Here is a 26005-nt window from a genome sequence, read left to right on the forward strand (position 1 = left end):
CCCTCTGCTCCTCCCCTTGCTCTCTCTTTCTCTCTCTCTTTAATAAATAAATAAATCTTTTTAAAAATTGCCTCTTTATGATTTATAATTGTGTCACATAGCAAACATTCATAGAGAATAAGAGGACACACATTTATGTACCCACTACTCATCTTTACCAAATCTTAATATTTTGTTTTATGCCTTTGGTTTTTATAAAGGAATAAACACTATAATGTGCTCCTTCCTAATTCCACTCCCGTCTCCTCACCTCTCCCTCCCCCCAAATAATTGCTATCCTGAATTTGTATTAATGATCATCACACAAGATTTTAATATTAATACATTTATTAATACACATTAATTTATGTATTTCCCCAAATGTATATATTTACTTATGCATGAATATAGGATATAGTTCTACATTATATGTATATATAATATATGATCTATTGTTTGCATGAGTTCACACTTTATATCAATATTATGCTTCACGTGCCAATCTGCAGTTTGTTTTTCCAGCTCAATATTATATTTTGGAGATTTATGCGTGTTAATACATTGCACTCTGGCTCATGCTCTAAGTGCTGTCTCATATTGCTTTTCTTGAATTTTTGTGTGCATTTTCCTCTTGAATGTTTGTTGATTCCAATTTCTCACATGTTGCAAGGTATATTCTTGTCCCACTCTGAAAACTTCTCTAGGACAAAAGCTTTCTAACTTACCTGACTACCACCAACATCAGAAATGCATTTTACAGGATCCCTGGGTGGTGCAGCGGTTTGGCGCCTGCCTTTGGCCCAGGGCGCGATCCTGGAGACCCGGGATCGAATCCCACATCAGGCTCCCGGTGCATGGAGCCTGCTTCTCCCTCTGCCTATGTCTCTGCCCCTCTCTCTCTCTCTCTCTCTGTGACTATCATAAATAAATAAAAATTAAAAAAAAAAGATTTAAAAAAAAAAAAGAAATGCATTTTACAGTGGGGCCTGGAGCAAAACACACATGCAAACATGAAGTGTAAGATACTGTCAGAAATATTCTCATAGGGGCACCTAGCTGGCTTAGTTGATGGAGTATGGGACTTTTGATATCAGGGACGTGAGTTCAAGCCCCACATTGGGCATAGAGTTCACTGGGGGGAAAAACATAGTAATAAACTTTAAAAAAATACTCTTGTAATTTCTATTGTAATTTATTCTGTTTCATTGTCTTAAATTGTAGTCATGATTTCATCTCTTTTAGAACCATCAGTGAGACCCCTAGTTTGAAAACCAGTGCCCTAGAGCAAATACCAGGAAGTGGAATGGCAGGATTGGGTGTATGTGCATACCTTCCGCTTTATTAAAGATGGCCAGAGTTGTGAAGACTTACACTTTACCAGCAGTGCGCAAGAGCACCTAGTACCGCACAGGCTCACCAACATTTGGCATCAATTGGCTTTTTATTGATGAATTGCATTTGCATCTGCCAGAACGATGAATGCAGAATGGTGTCTCTATGGTTTTACTTTGTATTCCCCTCATGATCAGTGTGGGATAGGGCACACATTTCCCTGTATGTTGGCTGTTATGTTTCCTCTTGTGTGCATTACCTGCTTATACCTTTTACTCGGTTTTTATTAGGTAGTTTCATTTTGTCTTAGCTTTCTTGGCCTTTTGCCTTTCTATATAAATTTTATGGCCAATTTATCTTGTTTCACTAAACATACTGATATTTTCATAAAAACCTGTTTAAATTTTATAGATTATTAGGGGAATCTGACATCTTTACGATGTTGTCTCTTCCTATCCATGGATTTTGCATACATTGTCATCATTTACAATTTATTCTCTGCCTCTCAATATTTCTATTTCACTTTTGTTCATTTTTCCTGTTAAATTCATTCCTGAGTTCTTTACAGCTCTGTTGATACTATGAAGAATTTTTTTCTAATACTCTTTCAAATGCCTCCTATTTCTTTTTCTTGCCTTATTGCATTGGTAGAAAATCCAATACGATGTTGGATAGGAGTGGCAAGAGAGAACATCCTTGCCTCGGTTCCAATCATTGAGGGAAAGCATTCAATCTCTAATCAGAAAGTATAATATTGGTTGTAAATTTTTCATAAATACTCTTTATCAGATTGACAGAGTTCCCTTCACTTCCTACTTTGTTCGGAGTCTTTAATGATGAATGGATGTTGAATTTTGTCAAATGGCCTTTCTGCATCTATTGGGATGTTTTGTAGTGCTTTTACTTTAATTTGTTAATATGATGAATTCTATCAAAAGATTTTTCTCATATTGAGCAATTCTTCATTCTTGAAAAGTACTTTTTAATGTAATTTTGAAATTTATTCTGAAAATCCATTTTTTAAAGATTTTATTTATTTATTTGTCAGAGAGAGAGAGAGCACAAGCAGGGGGTGTAGCAGACAGAGTGAGAGGGAGAAGCAGGCTCCCCACTGAGCAAGGAGCCTGATGTGGGACTCGTGGGGCTCAATCCAGGAGCCTGAGATCATGACCTGAGCCAAAGGCAGATGCTTAACCAACTGAGCCACCCAGGTGGCCCTTAAAAATTCATTTTTAATATCACTAATAATATACTCATATTTCCTTTTCAAAAGTTAAAGTATTTCTGTATAGTGTTTGCAAATGCACAACATTTTCCTGGAAGGATGCCTGAGAAATTGGTTAAATTGATTGTCTCAAGGAAAGGGAACTGGGTGGTTGAGGGATAAGGGAGAGAGGTACTCCTAGTAACTGATTTATCCTTTTTGCATTTTGTTCCAGGAGCGTTTAAATCCTTTTGAAAATACTGAATCAAATTACAACATTCCAGAAAATGCCAGAGTTTCTTTTGTCCGCTGTGCCTAATTTCTTTTTCCTTCTTAATGGCATCTGAAGTTACAACTCATGAATTTTGTGTGCTTCCTCTGAGGGATATTCTTTGCATTTGCCAACATTGTAATGCTTTAAATTTTAAAAAGGAGAACATACTAGTGTATTCTTCTAATGCTTTTCTCCTGCTTTTATATACATATATGTATATATCCACAGAAACTATAGAGTAACATTTTGTGTTGTGTGTATGTATTATGTAGATAAAATGATAGTACAAGCATGATTCTGATTTTTTGCTCTATTATTTGTTTAGGATATATATATATATATTTAATTTTTAAAAAGATTTTTAGTTATTTATTTGCTTGTTTATTTGACAGTGAGAGACAGAGAGCACAAGCAGGGGGAGCAGGAGATGGAGAAGGAGGCCCCCCACGGAGCAGGAAGCCTGATGCAGGGCTCCATCCTAGCACCCTGGGATCATTACCCGAGCAGAAGGCAGACGCTTAACTGACTGAGCCATCCAGGCACCCTAAGATTTAATTTTTTTAAGTAATATCTACATTTAATGTGGGGCTCAAACTCACAACCCTGAGACCAAGAGTCACATGTGCTTCAGACTGAGCCAGCCAGGGGCCCCTAGGAGCTTTATATTGTTGCATACACATCTGGCTCCTCCTTTTAAATAGTTGTACAGGATTATATAAAAACATCACTATTCCTTTACCCATTCTAGAATTTCTCCAGAGTAGTTAAATTGATTTTTCTTAGGGTATACACATTTGTTGTTGTTTTAACAAATACTACTCAATTTCTTTCTACAGAGACTATGCTAGTTTCTTTAACACGCCAAGCAAGCATTTTCTTGAAGGTCTACACATTCCCTTACTGACTTGCTGTGACCTTGATTGAGCAAGGCATGTTTTCTCTCTGGACCCCCAGTGACTCCATCTGCAGCGGGAGGGAGTTGGGTGGGCTCCATGGTGTATGAGATGCATAATGATAGGTTGTACAGCCTCAGAGTGGGTCGGGAAGGACTGCCCTGAGGAGACAGTCGGGAGAGGAGGAGGGCGCGGGTGGCAGCCAAGCAGGAGGCAGGCAATTTAGACTCACTTGGCCCTTGTCTTGTCTCCTCCATTAGCGCAATGACAATTTATCTGGAGCTCTCGTCCGAAAGCCCCCTCTGGAAGAAGGCCTGATACCCTTTTTCTGGGAGACCTCACCTCCCATCCCAGTTGTCTCCCACGGGCAGAAATGGCCAGCAGGGTCAGCAAAATGTGTAAACGCTCATACTGCCATTGGGAACAAATAAATACTCTTAACAAATACAGAGCAGTATAATTGTGCCGGTCAAAGATAATTACAGGATTTATGGACAATATTAATTCATAATGCACTACAGATGGTGTGATCCAGGAATGGAACACACATTTACAACTATATGAAGAATGTTTTCCTTTTCAACTCCATCAGGGTGATGCTCTGACTGAATGTATAAGCACCCTTGGAGAAGTCTGAGTTTGAGCAACTTCCTGAATGTGAGATGGACCAAATGCCCTCCTACCTTCTCCGCCCTCCCTGGGTTCAACCACTGCGAGGCTGGCAGTGAAAAGAGACATCTTGTTTAATGTTTCTAAATCGGATGACTGTGTTGATTACCCACACTTTGAACAAATCTGGACGCATTTTATGGCTTCCCAATGTATGCATTTCATTTATTTTAGTAGAATAAGAGAGGGGGAAAACAGTTCTTCCTCCTTTGGAGTAAGGACAAGGGAGAGGATGACAGGGATGAAGTGGATTCTAAAACATGGTGGGGTGGGTTCAGGACCACAGCAGATGTGGATTCTGAGCCACAGCAGAGGTGGGTTCTGGTGCAAGGACAAGGAGGATTCTGGAACGTGCGTGGTAGGGTGAGTTGTTAGGTCAGGGGCCAGCTGGGTTCTGGGACAAGGATGAGGTGGATCCTGGGACATGGTGGAGGGGAGTCCTTAGATCAGAGACCAGGTGGGTTCTAGGACAGGTGTGGGAGGTAGACCCTGAGACATGGTTGACGTGGGTGCTGGGACAGGACAAAGTAGATGCCGGGACAGAACAGATGAGACGGACGGTGGGTCAGCCATCCTGCTCCTGAGTTCCCAGAACCCACCCATGCACTGAACCCCGGAGCCCTCACCACGTCCCGCGGCCACTGCTAGCTTCTCTGGGCTTCAGCATCACTTCCTCAGCGAGGCCTCCCTGGGGGCCTCCACCCGCCCCCCGCCCGCGCCCCGCCCAGCACCTTCTCGTCTACTACTCGGCGCGCCGGGTGCTGGTGCGAGTGCCCTGCGGTGACCCGGGCTGCGGCTCCCCGGGCGGGGGCCTCGTGGGCACGGGAGGCCGCCCACGCTCGCTGGTCTTGAAGGGGGGTCTCCGTGACGCTAGGGATGCTGTGCGATTTACGGTTTGGTTCCCAGTGCCCGAACGGCCTCCTGAGCCGGCGGCGGCTCAATAAATAAAGGGAAGAAGGGTGTCGGGGCCAGAGGAAGCGAGGGGGGAAAGGAGAGGGCGGGAGGGAGGGTGGAGGAGCAGGGAAGGAGGAAGTGGGGGGGCGCGGCGCGGACGCGGCCGGGGCAGCGGGGCAGGGGGCTCCGGGCGGGCCGCCGAGCGAATGAATGAGCGCCCGCCCCTGCGCCCCCGCCCGCGCCCCCGCCCGCGCCCCCGCCCGCGCCCCCGCCCGCGCCCTCCGCGCAGGGTCCAGGCCCCGCCCCCGCCCGCCCGGCCCCGCCCCCGCGCCGCCCCCGGCCCCGCCCCCGCGCCGCCCCCGGCCCCGCCTCGCCCGTCGCCCGCGCCCCCTCCCCGCGCCGGCCCGGCCGCGCGCGGCATTGTGGGAGTTGTGGTCCGCGCGGCCCCGCGGAGCGCAGCGCGGCGTCGGCACCGGCGGGGGCACCGGCTCGGCTCGGCTCCGCTCGGCTCCGGCTCCGGCTCCGGCTCCCGCGGCGTGGGCCCGGCGGTGGCCCCGCGGCGCGGGCGGGGGGCGTCTGCGCGTCCGCGCCCTCGGGCGGCGGCGTCGTCCCGGCCCCGCGGTCCGCCCCCGCCGCCCGCGCGCAGGTAAGCGGCGTCCCCGGGGGCTGCGGGGCGCGGTGGGGGACTGCGCGGCCGGCGCCCCCCGCACCCCGGGAGAGGGAGGGAGGAGGCGGGGGCCGGACGGCCGCAGGCCCGCGGGCCCCACGCCCCACGCCCCGCGCCCCGCGGCGGCGCGGCCGCTGGGATGCTCGGGATGCTCGGGATGCTCGGGATGCTCGGGGATGCTCGGGGATGCTCGGGGATCCGCATCCCGGCCCGGCGAGGGGCGCCGCGGCGGGGCGCTCGCTCCGAGCTGGCGGCGGGCCGGGAGCACCCTCCTCGCAGCCCCGGCCCATCGCGGCGCCCCTGCCCCTCCCCGCCGCCTGTCCTCGCCTGCTGCCCCCTCCCCCGGGCCTCAGTGTCCCCCACTTCCCGCGTTTGCCGCGGCGGCCCTCGTCCCCTGTCCCGTGAGCCGTCACTATAAGCCACCTTCCCCGAGATCTTTAGCCTCCTGCCCACTTTTCCTGCCAACACTCACCCTCCGTGGCCCCCTCCCCCTCCTCCCCTGACCTCCTGGTGGTCACCATCTGTGTTAACCCATCCGCCGCCCCCCACTTCCCCCACTCTCCAGAGTGGGTGGATGCTGAAAAAGCTGGCCCAGAAAGTGAGGAGGAGAGGTCTCCAGTTGCCCACGGGGGAGGCATGGCCCCAGGGCAGTTCGGTGGGTCCTGGGTGGAGAAGGTGACCTGCATCACACACCTTGCCCTGCTCTGTCTGCCCTGCTCCTGGTGGGGGGGGGGGGGCTTCTAGGGCGCCCTGGCCACACCCTGAAAGTGACCGGAAGCTCCTTAGCACTGGGCAGCCTCCTGGATTGTAAGGTGAACAGCATTAGCCAGGTTAGAGCAGAGTCTGTCCCCCAGATGTTCCATCGCATCAGAAGTTATATTTCATTGGACTTGCTCAACCCATTGGACATGAATTTGGACCCTATTCCCCAGAGCTGACCGACCTTTACCATAGGAGTTATTAAAGAGCAGAACTGCAGTGACAGGTCCCTGTCCCTAACGAGGACACACATGAAACATGCAAATGATCAGATGTGTGAAGGAAACTGGACGGTACTGTAGTCCCTGAGGCAGGAACTGGGGAGAGGGAGAATCCATGCCCTTCCCACTGGAGCGTTGGTGGCTGTCACTGGGTGCTGGGAGGGTCAAATGTTTGAAACAGTACTTAATAAGCTGTCGATCACCCTGTAAATGTAAGGGTTTTTTGTTTTTGTTTTGTTTCGTTTTTTAGCATCACATTTCAGCCATGAACCTTTAAATCCACCTCTGGGCTCAGGGGCCTCCCAGTGTCTTTTGGCTAAAAGTAACTGGCAGGTAAGAAAAGCCCTAACTTCAGCTCTCAGTGCTGTTGATGAGAACAGGGTCTGAAGCTGGGTTCAGGGCATCAGGATCTCTTGCTGCTCAGCCTAGAGAGCGCTCTTGGCTAGCATTGTCCAGAATGAGGCTTCCTCCCCCGGGACGAGGGTGAGCCGCAGGGGTGTCCAGTGGAGAGATCCCCTCGTCATCCACCCCGCCTTCCGGGTTTTCACTGTGCTCTAGTTGAGCGATTAGCAGGGCTGATGGGAACTGACACTTAACAGGTGTTTGTTCAATTATCACCATCTCGATGCTCATTTAAGAAAAACCTCTCCTCCTGAGAGGCTGAGTTTAAAAGTTCCAATTAGAGGTTGAGCTCAGGGAGGGGGAAACCCTTTTAGTAAAAGTGCTTGTTTATCACACAGATGACAGCTTCACGCTGAATTTCAGGAATCCCGGGGTTCTGTTCTATTCGGGAGACAGGCTGGCAAACAAAACATGGGAAAAAATCATCCCAGATTTTCTTTCCTTTTCCCTGTAGAGGGATCAGGTGCCTGTTATGGTATGGCTAGGAGAGAACCAGGGGCGCCCTGGGGTCTGTTTCCAGCCAGGGGGGCCCAGATCTGTGAAGAAATTGAGAACGTGCGAGAAAAGAATTGAGCTGCGAGCCTCCCCACTCTTGCATTTTTCCTAGAAACATAAAAACGGCCGGGAATATTTAGCGTATGTGTATTTGACTTGCTAAACATTAGAGGCAAGCGATGCTTAATTCAACCTAAGCTGGGAAGATGCAAGCAGGCAGTTAATGAGCACCTAAGGTTTCTCTTTCATTTTCAGCTCTGCAAGTCTGGGGACAAACAAAAATCACTTCAGGTGCGTGGCAATGAGAGTGTCCAGAATTTGTCCGTAGGGTCCCTGGTCCTGAGATGGCTTTCCCCGATGCCCCGCCTTTACTTCGCAGGCTGATCCACATGGGGTGCCACACGTCTGAGCACTCATCAGCACATCTTAAAGGCTCACTGTGACATCCTAGATGTTTTACATTGGTCGTCATTGGCCCTGCATCCAGGGAGATGGGCAGGACCCCTTCTTAGAGACGAGGAGACTGAGAGGGAGGGGAAGTGACTCATCCAGGGTTCAACCCACCTCCAGTTTGGGTTCTTGGCCTCTCTGCCACCTCACAAGAATTTTCCAGCCAAATTTAGTCCCCAGAGAAAGGAGAAGGGACAGGCTTCCCTTGTTTCAGTTGATTTCTATTCCCAAGAGGGAAGGTAGCACACAAAACCATTTTTTTTCTGAACTCTGCGGCCCCTCACGCTGAGGGAATGTATTAGGCTTGTAGGAGATCGTAGACCTGGCTGTGCTCAGATTAGAACACACAGGCTGGACGAAGGGTCTCAGCTGGGAAACACGGCTGGGGCTTTATAGACACGGGCAACATGACTTCTGGGCTCTGATCAGGCTTTTAGGGTAACGAGGGTGCCAGACACTGGCTCTTACCATTGGCAGGGGTACCTGGCAAAGTGCTCCTGTCTGTTTCAGTGACTGGACCTATGAGGGCTTCTATTTCCATTCTCCCCCATCACTTCCTCTCGTAACCTGTGGGCGAGACCAGTGAGTAGTCTCCCAGGCAGGTAGACAGAAACACCCGGTGTCTGCCATGGAGATGTGACCCCCAAGAGACCACTTCCCCTTCCAGCTTGAGCTAAACCCTTGTGTCAGAAGGGCAAGAGAGATTAAGAATGAGGAAGCACCATGAAAAGAGAAAGTAAAATGGGGAACGTGCAGTTTTAAGGCTCCTTTGCTATTTTTAGGAATTACTAATTCATTTTAAGTAATCTCTGTGCACAACATGGGGCTCGAACTCGTGACCCCCAGACCAAGAGTTGCATGCTCTCCCGACTAAGCCAGCCACATGCCCCTCCTTTGCCATTTTTAAGATGCTTTGGAATCCAGATCTCTCTGTAAAGATCCAGAGAGTTAAGGAGAACAGGTATTATGAAACGCCTCCTATGAATAGACATCACCCTGCAGTCAGCAGGGGTGTGTGTCCCTGCCCTGGCTGTGTGAACTTGGGCTGAAGTATATAACCTCTTGGGGTCTCGGTTTCCCCACCCGTAAAGTGGGGCTGTTAACATCCCCTAAGGATGACACAGAACAGGTGGGGCTTGTGTAATTGTCAGTACTGGATGCAGAGTGCACATCACTGGCCCTTTGGGAAATGGGGGCTGTGCTAAAATGAGTAGAGAACACACAAGCTTGAGATGTGTGTCCCCTGCCTTAACGAGGACCTTCAACAATGATCTGGGGTTTTACATTTCAGTTGAGGACTTTTTTCCAGGTAGAAAAATTTATGCTAGTTTCCTTTTCTGTTTTCATCTCAGGTTTGAAAATCATTTCACGGTGACCGACCCCCCCCCTTGCTGGCGTGACAGAGGCTCCTCCCACCCTACCTGCGGTGACTTCTGCTGGGAGCAGAGTGGTGGGCCAGACGTTGGTCAATGCCACCCTCGGCGGGATCCGAGGAACAGCGGCAGCCATGCCTCCCCCTGCCCCAGCCTCCCCTTCCCCCCCACGTTGAGCTACATGGTGTGGGTGCTCTTGGGACCCCCAAGGAGTGACTGTCTGCCCTTGCTTCGCACCCCCAACAGCAACTCCCTCAAGATGTCGCTTGAGTGGCTGGTGGCCTGGAGCTGGTCGCTGGACGGCCTGAGGGACTGCATCGCCACGGGCATCCAGTCGGTGCGGGACTGTGACACCACCGCTGTGGTCACCGTGGCCTGCCTGCTGGTCCTGTTCGTGTGGTACTGCTACCACGTGGGCCGGGAGCAGCCCCGGCCCTACGCGTCCGTCAACGCCCTGATGCAGGGTGCAGACGCCAACGGGCTGCAGAACGGGTTCGTATACTGCCAGTCCCCCGAGTGCGTGCGCTGTGCCCACAACGAGGGCCTCAACCAGAAGCTCTACCACAACCTGCAGGAGTACGCCAAGCGGTACTCCTGGTCCGGCATGGGCCGCATCCACAAGGGCATCCGCGAGCAGGGCCGCTACCTCAACAGCCGGCCCTCCATCCAGAAGCCCGAGGTCTTCTTCCTGCCTGACCTCCCCACCACGCCCTACTTCTCCCGAGATGCCCAGAAGCATGACGTGGAACTGCTGGAACGGAACTTCCAGACCATCCTGTGCGAGTTTGAGACCCTCTACAAAGCGTTCTCAAACTGCAGCCTCCCGCAAGGATGGAAAATGAACAGCACCCCCAGTGGGGAGTGGGTCACCTTTTACTTGGTCAATCAGGGGGTTTGCGTTCCCAGGAACTGCAGGAAGTGCCCACGGACGTACCGCTTGCTTGGAAGCCTTCGGACCTGTATTGGGAACAATGTTTTTGGGAACGCATGCATCTCCGTACTGAGCCCTGGGACTGTGATAACGGAGCACTACGGGCCCACCAACATCCGCATCCGATGCCATTTAGGTATGTGGCGGGGTTGGGGTCTCGTGGCACACGCCTTTCCATGCGCGGCCCCCCAGGTGGCATAAGAGCACAGTAGCCAGAGTCGTGCCGGTTCACATTCTCCACTGTGCTCCCGTCAAAGATTGACGAATTGCGTGTAAACGATGGTGACAGCAGAAATCGAGTCAAAAAAGGAACTTGTGATCAGTATTATCTGACAGGTGGTCTGTCCAGAGGAACTTTCTGCGGTGACGGAAGTGGTCTCCATCCGTCCTGTCCAAGTATAGTAGCCGCTAGCAGCACGTGGCCACTGAGTGCCCGAAACGTGGCTGGTGCCGGGGAGGAACAGAATTCCTAACTTAATCTAAATTTAAAAAGGGACCCGTGGCTAGCGGCTACTGTATTGGACAGCGTAGCTCCAGAGCCAAGGCTATAATAACGATCACTGACGTTCATAACGACATCCGGGCAGCTGTGAAAGATGCTAGTGCCTTCTGAATCAAGGGTGAAGTCGTGCTTGATGTTAATGCTGATCTTACTCAGATTCTAGGGAGATCGTTAACGTGTGCAGCAGTTGTTTTGAGAACCGGGTTGGGGTCCACTCGGGCGTGTTTGCATCCTGGCCCCTCCACCTGCTAGCTGTGTTACTTTGGACAGATCACTTTCACTTCCCTGGACCTCCATGCCCTCACTTACAAAGGAGAGGTAAAAAGCTAATTCCCTGGAGTGTTACTTTGAGGGTCTAATTAGAGAATGTGTATCGTGAGGCGTTTATTCACAGGGAGCATGACGTGGAGTACTCACCCTTTAGGTAGGCTTAACTGCAACTCAGTACATATGGCTGGTAGTTCCCCAGAATTCCCTGTTCCTGGTGAGTCATGATAATGGGTTGGTTACTGGGGCAGTGGCACCACCAGTTAGCATCCCCGACTAGGGCGGTGTGCCCAGAGCCCGGGCAAGGTCCAGCTTCAGGAAGTTTGCAGTGCTGGCTGCCTTGGCTTTGGAACAGAGGAAGAAAAAGCACACACAGAGGAGCCCCGCTCTAAGCTGGAGCCAGGAGTTCCTAAGTGTTCTGTAAAGGAGCATCAGGGCAGCCTGGGGGGGACCTGAGCCAGACACCTCAGACGCTCCAGCCCTGCTTCCCCAGAAACCTTCTGCTTCCCCCACCCCATGTGGGGATTCTGAGCAAAACGTGACTTGGACAGAGGGCTTCGCCAGTTTGAAAAACAACTAGATTCGAGCACTTAACACAATGAGTATTTCAAGAGCAGAGACAGGAGAGGACAGAGGCGCCAGAGGAGGTGGCCTGGCTTCATGGTCAGCCCTGGGACTCTGGGCAAGTAACTGAGTCGCTCTGTGCCTCAGTTTCCTCATCTGTAAAATGGGGAGGTAGCACTTACCTCAGAATCGCTGACAGGGTTAAATAAAGTGGGATCTCCTGTGACTACTTGGCATGGACAGCGGTGGTAGCTAGTGGTTTGTGTTATGAAACCCGTGCGGACAGTCTAGGAAAGGATCCCTAAGACGTGGGTCCTCAGGACACAGTGGGAAACGACTGGGCTTCGGAAGCAAGAGCACCTGGACTCAGCTCGATGGGCCCCATCTGCCGAGTGCTCTTGGCTGGGACCTCGAAACCCTGAGCCCCTAGAACAGAGGTAATGGTACGTGCCTCGGGGCTCTCTGGAGGATTAAAAGTAGCCCATGGGAAGTGTGGGCAGGTAGAAGGCAGTCAGGTAAAGGGCACTCTGATTAATCGAGAAGCTGAGGTGGCTATCTGAGCGATCTCAGTGAAGTCCCTGCACAGGGGGGCTCAGATCCGAGCATGGGAGGCTGCCAGGGGGGCTGCTGGGGCTGCCAGGGCTGCCAGGGTGGAGCAAAGGAGCCTTCCCCAACCCAAGCCAAGCGGCAGACATGGCTGGCTGTGGCATCCAGGGTCAGGGCTGAGGTCAGACAGGTTGGGCGAGCTGCAGTGGGGCAGGGGGGCCCCATGCCAGGCTTGAGGGATTGAGGCTGTGGGCAATAAGGAGCAGTGCTGTGCCTTTTTCAAAGGTTTTCTTTGTATGTTTTTAAAAAGCTTCAGAGTAACTCACAGGGAAGAGCGTTTGCAGACTGATGTAGAATTCCAGGAATAGGAGATGAGTAGCAAGGGCGGGTGGCCAGAACACCTAGGATTTGCCCTGCGTGTGAAGGCCTGTGGTGCTGCTGTTTGGCGCACGTGTGAGTGTAAACCATGCCCACACGGGCCCTCAGGATGACCTGTCATTCGCTTCTCAGCCCAGCTAGTTGCTGCCACCAGAAAAACTGGGCCGTGTCATGTTCTCTTGGAAGGAGTCCCACTGGACTGTGGCTGCTTCCCCACGGCCGGGGCAAGCTCCCTGGGTTGGTTTGCTCAGCGTTCCCTTCTTTCTGCTGGCATGCGCATGTTCATACCCACCTGGGAATGAAACAAAGGTGTGTTTGACCTTGAGTGTTGCCAGAGAGGGAGGGAGTCTGGTCCGGTGGCCACGCCCCCTGCCAGCTCACCTGGCTGGAGTGGAGGAGGCCCCTGCAGTTCCGGAACCAGGCCATCCATAGGTGTTGTGACTAGTCGGGCTGACCCTGCAGACACCTGAAACCCCAGTGACCGCTGGGCATTCACCCAGTCCCGGCACGCGCCAAGGACTGTGCTGAGCTGCCTCTTGGGGCGGGGAGGGGGGGTCACTGGGTCTGGACCCCGCATAGAGCCATGGGACAGCTCCGAGCTCCAGCTGTGCTGGGATGTCCAAACCGCTCTGCCACAGACCTCCAGCAAGCAACCTCCAAGGCTCATGAGGCAGATTTCCTGGGGAGGCGGATGTCCTTCCACAGGGCCAACCCCCAGGAAAGGGTAGATGAAAATGCGCGAGCACATTCAGCAGATTCTTGCTAAAGAAGCACAATTAGACTCTCATTGCCTTTCACGTGTCTGTTGTTGGGTTTCTCGGCCGTCTGGCAGGGTGGGCCTGGCGGAGCAGCTTGGATGTGCCGTGACCACCTGAGTGCCAGCCTCCGGCATCTGGAAGTGGGGGCCGCTGGCACACAGAGCCCTTTCTGCGCCCTTGACCTGCCTCGCTGAGTGGTTGGTGGGGGCAAACAGCAAGCCCTCAGCCAGAGGACGTGGGGCCGATCTCTGAACGCTCTGGTAGAGAATTGATCATTTCTGCCAACTGAGGGGGTTTGCGGGCAGTAAGCAGGAATGATGGGCCGCTGGAAGCCACGGTGAAAGGGGAAGGCAGAGGAAAGGGGACAGGGGGCTGTCAAGCCAGCAAACCAGACCATTTTTCTATTGTACCGTCGTGCACAGTGGTGAATCATTTAGCGGCCCAGAGAAAGGAGAGCTTCTTCTGAAGCCCTGGGGTGGAGTGTCCTTGCAGAGAGCCACCGAGACCTAACAGCCTTGTCCTCCTGAACCAGTCAGTGAGGGCTCTCTGGGTCCATCGCAGCCCTAACCCCCACCCCACCCTCAGCAGTTGTTATGGTAGCAGGAGATGAGAGATGATGGTTCTGGAGTCCGAGAGGCCCTTCTCGCCTGATGCAATGAGGTGTCCTACTGATAGTGGAAACATTAACTGTAAGAATGGACAGTCGCTTTCATACCATTGCTACTGACATACTGTCCAGTGGTTTAAGAAGAGCCTGTTCCTCAGAACCAGACGGATTTGGATTCAGATCTCATGTCCCCACCAGGACTGAGGAGCAAACTTCAGGCAGGTCACTTCTCTGAATCGCAGTTGCTCCCATCTGGAGAATGGGTGATGTGATGTCTGAAAAGTGCTAATTCAGCCCAAACCTGCGCTCAAGGCAGTCTGTACGGTCTTGGTGGCAAGGACAGTGGTCACATAGAGCCCCGAAGGCAAGTGTGCTAATGTTCCCCCTTTATAGACGTCGAAACTGTGGCTCAGAGAGGTTAAGTGATTTGCCCAAGGTCCTGGGGCACTTAAGGATAAGAGTCAGTCATCTGACCCCAAGTCCTCATCCTCGCCACTCCTCCAGTGGCCTCAGTGTGAATTCCTACCCCACACATACTTCCAGGAGCTGTCCGTTTCTGGTTCAAGAGGTGCATTAAAATGCTCTGTTAGAACCCTGTTTCATGTTTGTCCTTAGTAGTCATTTGGAAGGGGCAGCGCCAACTAGTCCCATGTCATGGTTGTGCCATTAGTCACCGGAGACAGACAAGAACACCATGATCCCACCCCCCTCTGCCAGGGCCCTGCTTCCTCCCAATCCATCCTTCCTGAGAGTCGCGGGGCCCACCCAGCCCCTCGTGTATCTGTTTCATGTCTGTGGTGGTGCCTTTGTTTATAGACGTCCAGGCGGTGACAGGGACCCAGTGTTTCCCCAGATCATCAGGTGGGAGACAGGGACGTGAAACTGTATGTACAGCAGCATTTCAGCCAGGTCCTCTTTTGGGGGTTAGGCACCCCGACTTGGCAGCCGCTGCCTACAGTTGTGAGCATATGGCTCCTTGTGAAGGTGTGGGCCCACTTCCTGGAGCTCCGGCACTGCCTCAGGGGTGACCTCCCAGCTTCCCAGAGGGAGGCCGGAGGAGCTTAGACTAACCACATGCCCATCCTCAGACCCCAAGATGGATCTAAAGCCTGGAACCCAAAGATGAGGGCACTGTTTCATCTCAACCAAAACAGCCCTAGAGATCGGGCTGTAATGAACACAGTTATTGGGCCACGTGAGTTATGGACCTTCCTCAGTTAAGGGGGGGAACTTACAGATGAGCTTCAGGAGTCTTGAAAAGTTCAGTGCCAGCCTCACTGCGCAGCCCATGACCCAGAGCAGATTAAACCAAGGGAGGAATGTATTTTTCCAGGGAGCTCAGTATGGTCGGGGTGCCATGTAGCCTGTGTTTGCCCTGTCAGAGTACCCCGCCTCCACCCCAAACAGGGCTCCAAGGGGTGAGGTGGAAGGTCGGCTGCTTCGGAAGTAGAGACCTCCCACCAGCACAGGCCATCCCCCACGCCACCTGCCTTCATTCTCTTTTCTCCGCTTTCCCCCCAAAGGTCTCAAAACTCCAGGTGGCTGCGAGCTGGTGGTAGGGGGAGAGCCCCAGTGTTGGGCAGAAGGACGCTGCCTCCTCTTTGATGACTCTTTCCTGCACACTGCATTCCATGAAGGTGAGTGCTGCTTTTTGTTTGTTTGTTACAGACTGTATGTGTTTAGCATGGTTTTAAGTTTCCAGAAAAATCGAGCAGAAAGTATATACTCCCCCGTTCCCCCCGCCCCTCCACACACACAATTTCCCCTTTTGTTTACCATCTTGCTTTAGTGTGCTACATTTGTTACAACCGATGAGCCAGTATGGACACATTATTATTATTGCTTAAGCTCTGTAGTCTCCATTAGGGTTCACTCTTGCTGCTGTATGTCCTGTAGGTGTGACAAAGGTATAATGACATGGATCCACCCTGACAGGATCATACAGAATAGCTTCATTGCCCTAAAAACTCCTCCGTGCTCCACCTACCACTCACTCCTCCCGCCCTCCCTGCCTCCCCCTCCAGCCTCCCAGTGCCTCCTTTCATTTGCCCCACCCAGAATCTTATGAAGCCAGGATAACATTCTTGTTCAGAGAGGAGGAGACTTTCCCATCCCTGCCAGGGGTCAGGATGGGTCCCTACCCAGAAGCTAACTGTGTGGGGTACAGTGCTACGTGGGTCCTGGTTCTGGGAAGGTTCAAACCTCATCCCTCTTGTGCCTCCCCCACCCCCAGGTTCCGCAGAGGATGGCCCACGGGTGGTTTTCATGGTGGATTTGTGGCATCCCAATGTGGCAGCAGCCGAACGCCAGGCCCTGGATTTCATCTTTGCTCCGGGACGATGAGAACGTTTCCCGTGCTGGAGTCGGCGACCTTGGCCACGGGTCAGCCTGGACAACCTGGGGTACAGTCCAGCCCCCACCCGTGCCGTGATTCCATGCTCAGAAACCTGCCTCAACAGAAAGTTCTTATCTGGGGTTTTGAGATCACGTTGGGTCCCTCCTTCCTTTGGTTGTTGTAAATGGGAAATTTTCAGCTTGTATCTCCTTAGATTTTTGTTGTTGTTGTTCCTTCCAGTCATTTGCTTCTGCGATTCCTTTCTGCCTAATAGCGCATTCCTTTGCTCTGTGACCAGAGGCTTGGTCCCTGTCGTCTGCGCTGTCTTGCTACCTGGTTTTTTCAGTGCTCTGAAATAGAGTAACCAAATGGTTGTCTGAATGTAATCATGTAAAACTCCTTGTGGTCATCATAAAGAACAACAAATGAAACAAAACAAAAAACTGCAAACCAGAGAGCTAGAGCCCTTGGCCTCTGTTGCTGTCATGGTCACACAGGGGACCCGCCAGCCCACCCACCTCCCCCATGGCAGGGGGAGAGTCTGCAATCCCCACACCCAGCCGGCGTCAGGGGCAGTGCACACGGCTGGGCCTGAGCAGACTTGTCACCATCGCTCACCTCACTCCGAACCCCATCAGGTCCCTGATGGTGGGGAGCATTTGGCTGGTGGGACTGGAGCCTTCTCTGTAAACACTGCTCTCCTTCCAAGCTGAGTCTGGTGTCCTCGAGAGCCAAGTCAGGGCTCCCACGGATCAGCTGCAGAATGTGTGATCCACTTACCTCACTGCCTACAGAAGCCCTACTGCCAAACCGGGCCCGGAAAATTCTCCGTGCAGCTGTTTTGAGTCCACGGTGATGAACGTTGAGACCAGCAGGTTGGCTGCTAGGAACTGTGGTGTGGTGAGACCGCGCTCATCCGGTGACATTCCAGAAACACCTTCCTCTGGCAAAACTGGAATCGTAGATCTGACCAAAAAAGTGTCTGTTTTGCTTTGGAGTTCTGTTGCCTATGATTTTCCATTTATCTGTCTGTACATAAATGTTCGAGTGCTGGACTCAGAGATAGTGGAGGTGTCCGCCCCGTGTGTCTTTGTCATTGCATAGGGTTGCATGCCGGATGACAGTGACCTAAGCCAGTGGGTGTGAGAGAGGCCTTTGTGAAGACCTACAAACCCAAAAGACCTGCGTGGCAGTGCTGGCCTTTTGGTCTCCTGTGAAGGACACGGCCAGTTAGAGGCACTGATTCTAGAAACACTCGCCTGTGAGCTGAGGTGTGCAAGAATAGCCTTCCAGCTGTCTTAAAGTTGCCTTTTTTTGAATAATGTGTCACAGGCAGTGTCCAGTTTATAAAGCCATGGAGTGGTGTGGGATATACAGCTTGTCACATACACAGGTCTCATATTTGTCCGAATGGAAACCAGAAGCTTCTGGGAGGAACAGCTATCGGAAGTGACCATGATCCACAATGCACTAGGCAGTTACTGGCAAGTGAGCAAAGAAAAACCTGTCTCCATTTGAGTAAAATTTCTACACAGATGTTTTTTTCCGTGATCAGAATGCAGGACAGGGCAGCAATTTCAAACACACCTGAAATCTTTTTACTCATTAAGTATCTTGTTCCGGAATCACCGAGGTGCATGATTTCTATACATACTGACTGCTCTCCGTTTACAAAGCCCGCAGCCCACACAGGTACGCGGCTACCTGAGCTCATGTGCCGTGCTTGGGGAACAGGAGATAAATAAAGGACCTTGCTGAAAACCAGAGTGACCTGCTAAAGTGGTGTGTTGGGGAAAAGAGGGAACTTGGCAGGAGATGCTAGGAGTCGGAGGCTCTTGGCTTTTAGATTGTGTCGCAGAGACAAGTGGGGCCCCATAGGCTCTGGTGTATATGGTAAGTGAAGCAAAACGCAGTTCTCCAGTAACGCGTGTGGGCTGACGGGAGCAGAGCCCTGGAACGTGAGGGACTCTAAGTGATACGCTGGGCAGAGAACAGGAATCGTGGCTTTAGGGAAAGGGGGGACTCGGGACTCTGTGCCAGGAGCTTGCTCCCACCCAATCTTGAGCAAGTCACGGAGCCTCCGGGAGCCTCAGTTTGCTCCACTGCAGAGGTGGTGCCTGGCGCACACAGCAGCTGTGACAGCCCCCTTTCTGCCATGGTGTTTGTGAGCAGGTGAGGAGCAGGGCAGGTAAGGAAGAGGCAGATAGACACTTTTGATCAGTGGTGGAGGTTGCCAGGGGAGCCAGGGGCTCCTTTCCACTGCCTAACTACGGGGGAAGAAGCAGATCTCTCAGAAGCTACATTTTGAATTTTTTCCTTTTATTTTTTTTAATATTTATTTATTCATGAGAGACAGAGAGAGAGAGAGAGAGGCAGAGACACAGGCAGAGGGAGAAGCAGAGGGAGAAGCAGGCTCCATGCAGGGAGCCGGATGTAGGACTCGATCCCAGGTCTCCAAGATCAGGCCCTGGGCTGAAGGCAGCACTAAACCGCTGAGCCACCCGGGCTGCCCAATTTTTTCCTTTTAAAGAGAGGTAGGTGACGCTGGTGGCCTGGGGCCCCAGGAGCAACCCAGCTGCTTGGTGTTTTCCCAGCAAGGGTACTTCCAGCCGCAGCCCTGGCCGGGCTCCCTCAGCAAGTGGAAGGAGCACCACTTGCCCCGGGCTGAGATGTTTCTCGCTCTCCTCAAGTGTGCATTGCCAACTAGGCAATTGCTAAAATAATTTACACGCTACAGCTAAGGATGCTCAAGGTGAGAAAGGGGAGCCAGCATGCCCGCCCAGCTTCAGATGAGAAGCCCTGCTTCCACCCAGACAGCCTGCACCGCCTTCAAGCCCAGACTGCACAGGTCACATACCAGGGCTCCCAGGCACCTGCTCATTATCGCCCCACGCTCACCCAGATGGTCTGGGCTCTGTGTACAGTGACCACACGTGGCACACTGAATGGCCTACAGCAGATAGCGGGGGAGCGGAAAGGTGATCCTAATCTGCCAGTTCTTGACTTTGCACAATACAATCACCTGGGGAGTTTGAGAAATTTTGATGCCTGCACCCCAATCCCCCACAAAGCGTCCCATTTCTTTGTTCCAGGGTGGGGCCCGGGTCTCAGTACTTGTTTTAACATATTTCCTGCCCTGATTCTAATGTGTAGCTGGGGCCAAGGGTCACTGCCCACGCAAGAATGACAAAGCCTTTGAAACCAGCCAGCTCCAGGTTAAGTCTAGGCTGTGCCCCTGTGTGACACTGGGCAGGCGACCTAACCCGGCTTTCTAGAGGATGGCTGCTATTTGTAACACTCCTCTAATGGTACCCTGTTGAGCCTCCTGCAAGATGTAGCATTCTTAGTTTTGGGGTTTCTAGGATCTGACCAGCCCCAGCTGCAAGACTGGGCTCACCATCCAGACCTGACCAATCAGAGCCTATTCCATACTCCTGGCCCTCCACGATTGGGTCAGGGCTGGGGACATGATCTGATTCTTTCCCTAAGATCATTGAGAAAGAAAGGCCACTTTTCATGGAGTAGAGCTCAGGATCTAGTGTAAAGAAAATCTGAGAGTGAAACCCACAGAGAAAAGCAGGTTCCACCGTGTGGAGATCACCTGAGTCCTGAATGTAGCTTTGCCTGGAGCCAGCCCTACCACCGGACTTACCATACCCGTGAGCCAATACACTCCCTTTTTATTCTGAAACCGAACTGGAGTTGTGGTTGCTATCCCTTGCCACCGGAAAGTCCCGACCCACTCTGGGGTTCATCTGTAAAATGGGCTTCATGCCACTTTCATAGGCTTAAAGTGAGGTTTGAATAAGATCATAGGATGTCAAGTTCTGGGTGAATAGGAAGTGCTCCATACATCGTTTTAATTTTTTTTATTTTAGATTTTTATATTTTATTTATTTATTCATGAGAGAGACAGAGAGAGAGAGGCAGAGGGAGAAGGCTCCATGCAGGGAGTCTGACGTGGGACTCGATCCTGGGACTCCAGGATCACACCCTGGGCCAAAGGCAGGTGCTAAACCACTGAGCCACCCAGGCGTCCCCCATACAGTTTTTAAATGTAAACAAGAGAAGCAAAGGCTCAGTACAAAATGCTGTTTGTGAGGACCATGGGGCCCTGCTGCCAGCAACCTCCCCCTAAGATTTACCTCCCAGCTAAATCTTGCTTAACCAGATGTAAACACAGGGAACAGGACAGAATAAGGCCATATATTTTCGGGCTGCTGACAGATGGCAGTGGAAACACTCAAGCAGATTGTAGCATTAGGTGGCAGGAGGCAACACACACAGAGATTGATTTACTTTCTGCCTCCTTCCCAGGCACACCCATCGGTCCTAACTTCAGATCACCTACCCTTCCCCTCATTTCTCCACATCTGATGCGTCAGCCACCCTGGATCCAAGGTGAGAGAGCTTTCTTCCTTGGGGGCAGAGAGCACGTGCACTCTAGAAGATTCCTTTGCATGTATTATTGCCCCACGGGTACTTGGGGCCCACTGGGGTAAGCAGAGACAGTTGCATGCATTGACCCAGAAAGCGGCGGCTGAGGGCGGCAGTGGCCATGACCAAGGTCGTGTGGCCAGCTGGAGGATGAGCTGGAACTAGAAGCCAGGCACCAAACGCGTGGTCTGGCAGCCTGTGGAACCCCAGGCATACTTTCAGGCCTCATCTCCATGGCTCGCACAGGGCCATCTGTTCTCTCAGGACATTCAACCCCACTTTCTGGGGGCTCCCCATGATATGCCACACCATTTACAGAATTACCTTTTCCCCTCCACTTCAAAGACAACACTGAGGTTCCAAGAAATAAAGTCACGAGGCCCCATTTCCACAGCAGTGAGTCAGAGGTGTGATCTGAGCCCCCCGGGGCCCTGACACCAAAGCCCTTGTGCTTCCATCGGCACAGGAGCCCCTTTGGACCGCCTGGAGGAAAGACATCCAGGGGGCCTTTCCACCAGCGCATGGCAGGTGGGGGGTGCTTGTCCCCACCCCCTGCCCCGCCCAGGGGGCCTCCTGGGGTGTAGCAGGCCCGGCTCCCAGCCCTGCCCCTGGAGCGTGGGAGAAGCGTGCACACGGGCAGTCAGGGGAGCGGCCTCTGGGCTCCCGCACGATTCACAAGCACTGTGGATTTCCCCCAGGAGAAATACAGCTGATTTCAGATTCAGACATGGAAAATAAACGGAGAGGAAATGTCCTTTTTTAAAAATCTCAAAGCCCTGAGAACCTTTACCTTAAGCTTCCCAAATTCAACAGACGCATTGAGAAAAGATCCAGAGTATCTTTTTTCTCCTCGGCCTAGCTGACAAGTGTTGAGCGGGCACCCTCCCGCCCCAGTCTCCTCACGAGGGCCCAGGACTGCGCTGGGCGGCTGGGGTGGGGAGGGTGGGGGGACAGGGACCTCCCCCTCCTGTTGCCCTGCTTCTCATCCATTCAGGAGCCAGTGCCCTTTCTCCTGAGAGTCCCATCGAGTCACACCCCTGCTTCAGAGCTCAGCTCCCCCTCTGCCCCAGGATAAATTCCCAGCACCTCTGCAACCAGGCAGGGCTTCTTGGTGGCGGCACTGCACCGTCCAAAGCTGGAGAGCTGGAAATTGCCAGGACAAACACGTCTCAAAACAACACAACTGTATTCTCTCACACTTCGGAGGCCCGCGTCCAAGATCACTTTCACTGGACCTGTTATCAGTGCGTCAACGGAGTGGCACTGCCTCCGAGGCTCTTGGGCTGAATCCATCCCTCGCCTCTTGAGGCATCTGGTGGCCCTGGCTTGTGGCCCTGTCACTCCAGCCTCCGCCTCCATGCCCCCTCCTTTCAATGAGAATCGGCTTCCTTTGCCTCTCTGATCAGCACTCCTGTGATGGCACTGGGATAATCCAGAGTATTCTCTGCATCTCCAGATTCTTTTTTTTTTTTTTTTTAAGATTTTATTTATTTATTCACGAGAGACAGAGAGGCAGAGAGAGAAGCAGGCTCCGCGCAGGGAGCCCAATGCGGGACTCGATCCTGGGTCCCAAGGATCATGCCATGGGCCAAAGGCAGGTGCCAAACTGCTGAGCCACCCAGGCTGCCCCATCTCCAGATTCTTAATCACACCAACGGAACCTTTACCTTTAACACAGGTTCAGAGGATGAGGAGGCGGTACCTTTGGGGGGCCACCATTCACGCAGTGTAAAGCGTGTGGCCCCTGCTCACGCCGGTGGGGTGGAGTGTTAGGAAAGCAGTATCGGTGGGGGTGTGAAGGGCACGAGAGCAGCTCTGGAAAGGACCACTGTGGGGTTGACACTCGAGAGAGACACTGGAGTGGGTGACGGCAGCCAGGTCCCATGTGCTACTGCTGTCAAGGTGACAAGAGCCAGCGAGCCTGAATGCTTCCCTCCAGCGGGGAGGCAGTTTGATTAGGCTTAGTGGCCCCTCGAGGGACCAGAGGTCCTTTCCCGGCAGGAATCTGATTGTCAATATCAATCACACCATGGGAACTTGATCCTTAATGTTCACAAAATAGTAGACGCTGGGCAGCCAGCACGGACTGGCCCGGAACAGACCCTTTCACTTCCTCATCATCCTGTGTTCCCTGCTCACATAAAGAAGGCTGCTGTCCAGCACCATGGGGGCACTCTGGTGTCACCTGTAAACCGAGTCAGGGTAGGTTCTGTCTGCAAATGCCACCTCCCTGGGGGAGCACCACTATGGGGGCACAGGGCCCACTCTAGCAGAGGGGCCCTCACTCTCGGGAACCTCGAGTCTAGAAGCTAATTTTGAGGGCATGGGCCCGGGACTGTCATGATGTGATGTCCTCATAACCACCAGAACTGCAGTACTGAGCAGGAAGACAAGGGTTTGAGCACTGCCCCTCCAGCAGCCTCTGGGCACTGTCACAGTCAAGGCTGCCACTGAGGTCACCATGCTGAGCTCCACTGCAGAAAGTCAATGGGCCCAGAAGAGCAAAGGGAAGGGGTATGTCTGCACCTGTTTGCAGACTCCAGCAACTCGGGAGGGAGGGCGGGGACGGGGGGGGGGGAATCCTTTTCCATACACAAGGAATAGGACTTGCAAAGTCCCCGTCCCCGTCTTGGTGGATAGCAGAAGACTCACAGCACAAATGACTCTACGAAGCTGTCTTCTCGGGATCCCTGGGTGGCGCAGCGGTTTGGCGCCTGCCTTTGGCCCAGGGCGCGATCCTGGAGACCCGGGATCGAATACCACGTCGGGCTCCCGGTGCATGGAGCCTGCTTCTCCCTCTGCCTGTGTCTCTGCCTCTCTCTCTCTCTCTCTCTCTCTCTTTGTGACTATCATAAATAAATAAAAATTAAAAAAACAAAAAAAAAAAACAAAAAAAAAAAACGAAGCTGTCTTCTCTGGTCTGGTGCTGGGGGGACACTGGCTGAGGGCAAGGTGGAGCCGGAGGGCAATGTGCCGAAGCAGCCACAGCTGAGAGCCCAGGGTGCTGGGCAGGGGTGACAGTGAGGTGAGCTGTTCGAGGCTTCAGGAACACTGTAAATGCACACCATGGAGGCCACTCTCCAGGCTGCTCCCCAGCCCTGGGACAGTAGAAAGGTGAGGGGGCTGACCCTTCCCCCTTTCCTCCTGCGTCCTCCCCCTCCTATTTCTAAGACCTGCATCCTAGGACTGAGGAATGATCGATCATCTTGAAGGACCTTCCCAGTTTCCCCCATGGTGCTGCCCATCCTTCGGCTCCCTAATGAGTTTCCTCAACCTGTAGGAGAAAGCTTCATGGGTGCCCACGCACCTCCACCACGAGCCTCCCAGAGAAGTGGGCCAAGGTTGGGGCAGGAAGGCTGGGAGCTTGGGGCCATGTGGGTGGATGCCCACTTTCAGAGAAGGGTGGCCAGCATGGAGGTCCCTGGGAGGCTGGACTGAGGAGGGGGCAGGGTCCCTGGGAGGCTGGACTGAGGAAGTGGGGACCCAGCTGACCATTAATGTGTCAAGCTCTGGAAGCTGTAGGAGGAAAGCTGAGGGAGTGCTCTTAGCATCTTCCTGTCATCCAGCCCAACTCTCCCACATGGGGAAAGGGGTAGCAGAGACCTGAGCCCGCAGCTGTGTCTAGCACTTGGCCCCCTGTGCCAAAGCTGTAAGGAACCTAGTTTGGTGGGCTATTGGCATACAAGGGTCTGAGTTAGCTATCACTGTGTAACAGATGACCCCCAGACAGTGGCTTAGAGCCACATACATTTATTGTGTCACACACTTTGGAAGACTGGGAATTCAGAAGCAACTTAGCTTGATGGTTCTCATTCAATTTCTCATTAGGCTGCACTCATCTGAAGGCTTGATTGGGGCTGGAGCAAGAAAGCTCTCTCACCACAAGGGCTTCTCCACGGGCTGCCTTAATGTCAGCTTCCCCCAAATGAGGCGAACCAAGAGAGAGATGGAAGCCACCATGTGTTGTATAACCTGCTCCCAGAAGTCATACTGTTGTTTTGACCATGTTCTATTTGTTAGAAACAAATCACTAAGTATATAGCCCATGCTCAAGGGAGGAGATAGGTCTCTCACTTGCAGCAAAGAATTTGTGGACATATTTTGAAATGACCACTGTGTATGGGTCTTCACATCCTGGCGGGTTGATCTCATGCTTTCTGATAACAGTTAAGACTTAACTTTGGGGTAAGGTCTAAAGGGGAAGCATGTGGCTGCCTAGAGCACAAGTTCTCAGAAACAAAGGCATTTTGTGTTGAGTGTTTTTAGGCTCAAGGGCAGCTCTGAGAAAGTAGATGGGGAGAGAGGTTTCTGAAAGCAGACCCAGTAACATTAAGGTTTGCAGATGGCATGACATCTGGGAAAGGGCCCAGTGACAGGCAAGTGATTGATTTTCTCATGAAACAGATCTGATTGGGAAGAGTTCTTAGTTTAAGCTATGAGTAGGCAGATGAAAATGGGTTCTGGGCTCCAAATTCTGTCGCCGTTTCATCATGTGACAGACAGGTGTCAATGTCACTGAGCTCAAATCTGAGGACTTCAGAATTCTGGAGGCCCAGTGAGCAAAAGGAAAAGTTTGGCTGCTGGAAAATCACCCCATACGAGAAGAGGACCATGTTCTGTGATGGTCAGTCGTGGGAACACTCCTTGACAGGTTAGCATGGAGACTTGTAGACTTTTTCCTTGAAGAATTTAGCAGAGCAGGAGACAGTACACATCTACCCTAGCTTGAAGTATGATCCTCCTCCATCTGGGAAGATGGCCCTCTCAGGCCAGCCAGTAAGCAGGAGGGACCCCAGGGAGGAAGGGTAACTGGGCCTGGTGCGCTGGGCCAGCCACACTGAAGCTGGATCGGTGGCTGCAACCCATCATCCTTGCAGACAGGCCGTTCTGAAGTGCGCCTCTCCTCACCTGCCCGCACCAGCTCAGGCCACGGCAAAGAGAAATGTATCCATGCCAAGCGCACGCGCATGCGCGCGCGCGTGCACACACACACACACACACTTATAAAATATCTTAACCCTTCCCCTAACCTTGTCACTGGAGAGGTCAGCATTACTCATGACTCAAT

At 52.5% G+C, this 26005-nt stretch overlaps 1 protein-coding gene and 1 long non-coding RNA gene across 6 annotated transcripts; one reads left to right on the forward strand and one right to left on the reverse strand.

Annotated features, from left to right (window-relative positions):
• The first annotated feature begins 4736 nt into the window (after positions 1 to 4736).
• ASPHD2 (aspartate beta-hydroxylase domain containing 2) lies at positions 4737 to 18266 on the forward strand. Of its 5 annotated transcripts, none has more exons than XM_072803020.1 (5): positions 4761 to 4808; positions 7143 to 7225; positions 9592 to 10679; positions 15689 to 15802; positions 16399 to 18266. In XM_072803020.1, the coding sequence occupies exons 3-5, from the start codon at positions 9794 to 9796 to the stop codon at positions 16506 to 16508; spliced, it is 1110 nt and encodes a 369-aa protein (XP_072659121.1). In that variant the 5' UTR covers positions 4761 to 4808; positions 7143 to 7225; positions 9592 to 9793; the 3' UTR covers positions 16509 to 18266. The 5 variants fall into 5 exon arrangements, with proteins under 5 accessions (XP_072659123.1, XP_072659121.1, XP_072659120.1 ...); XM_072803019.1 differs by lacking the exon at positions 4761 to 4808 and adding an exon at positions 5837 to 5891; XM_072803021.1 differs by lacking the exon at positions 4761 to 4808 and adding an exon at positions 8045 to 8080.
• On the reverse strand, positions 15988 to 17763 carry LOC140619526 (uncharacterized). The gene is made up of 2 exons (XR_012019405.1): positions 17281 to 17763; positions 15988 to 16850 (listed from the first exon to the last, which is right to left on the reverse strand). It is a non-coding gene; the product is annotated as an uncharacterized lncRNA (long non-coding RNA).
• Positions 18267 to 26005: the final 7739 nt, after the last annotated feature.

The sequence above is a fragment of the Canis lupus genome, chromosome 27 (assembly GCF_048164855.1).
Source record: "Canis lupus baileyi chromosome 27, mCanLup2.hap1, whole genome shotgun sequence".
NCBI lineage: Eukaryota > Metazoa > Chordata > Mammalia > Carnivora > Canidae > Canis > Canis lupus.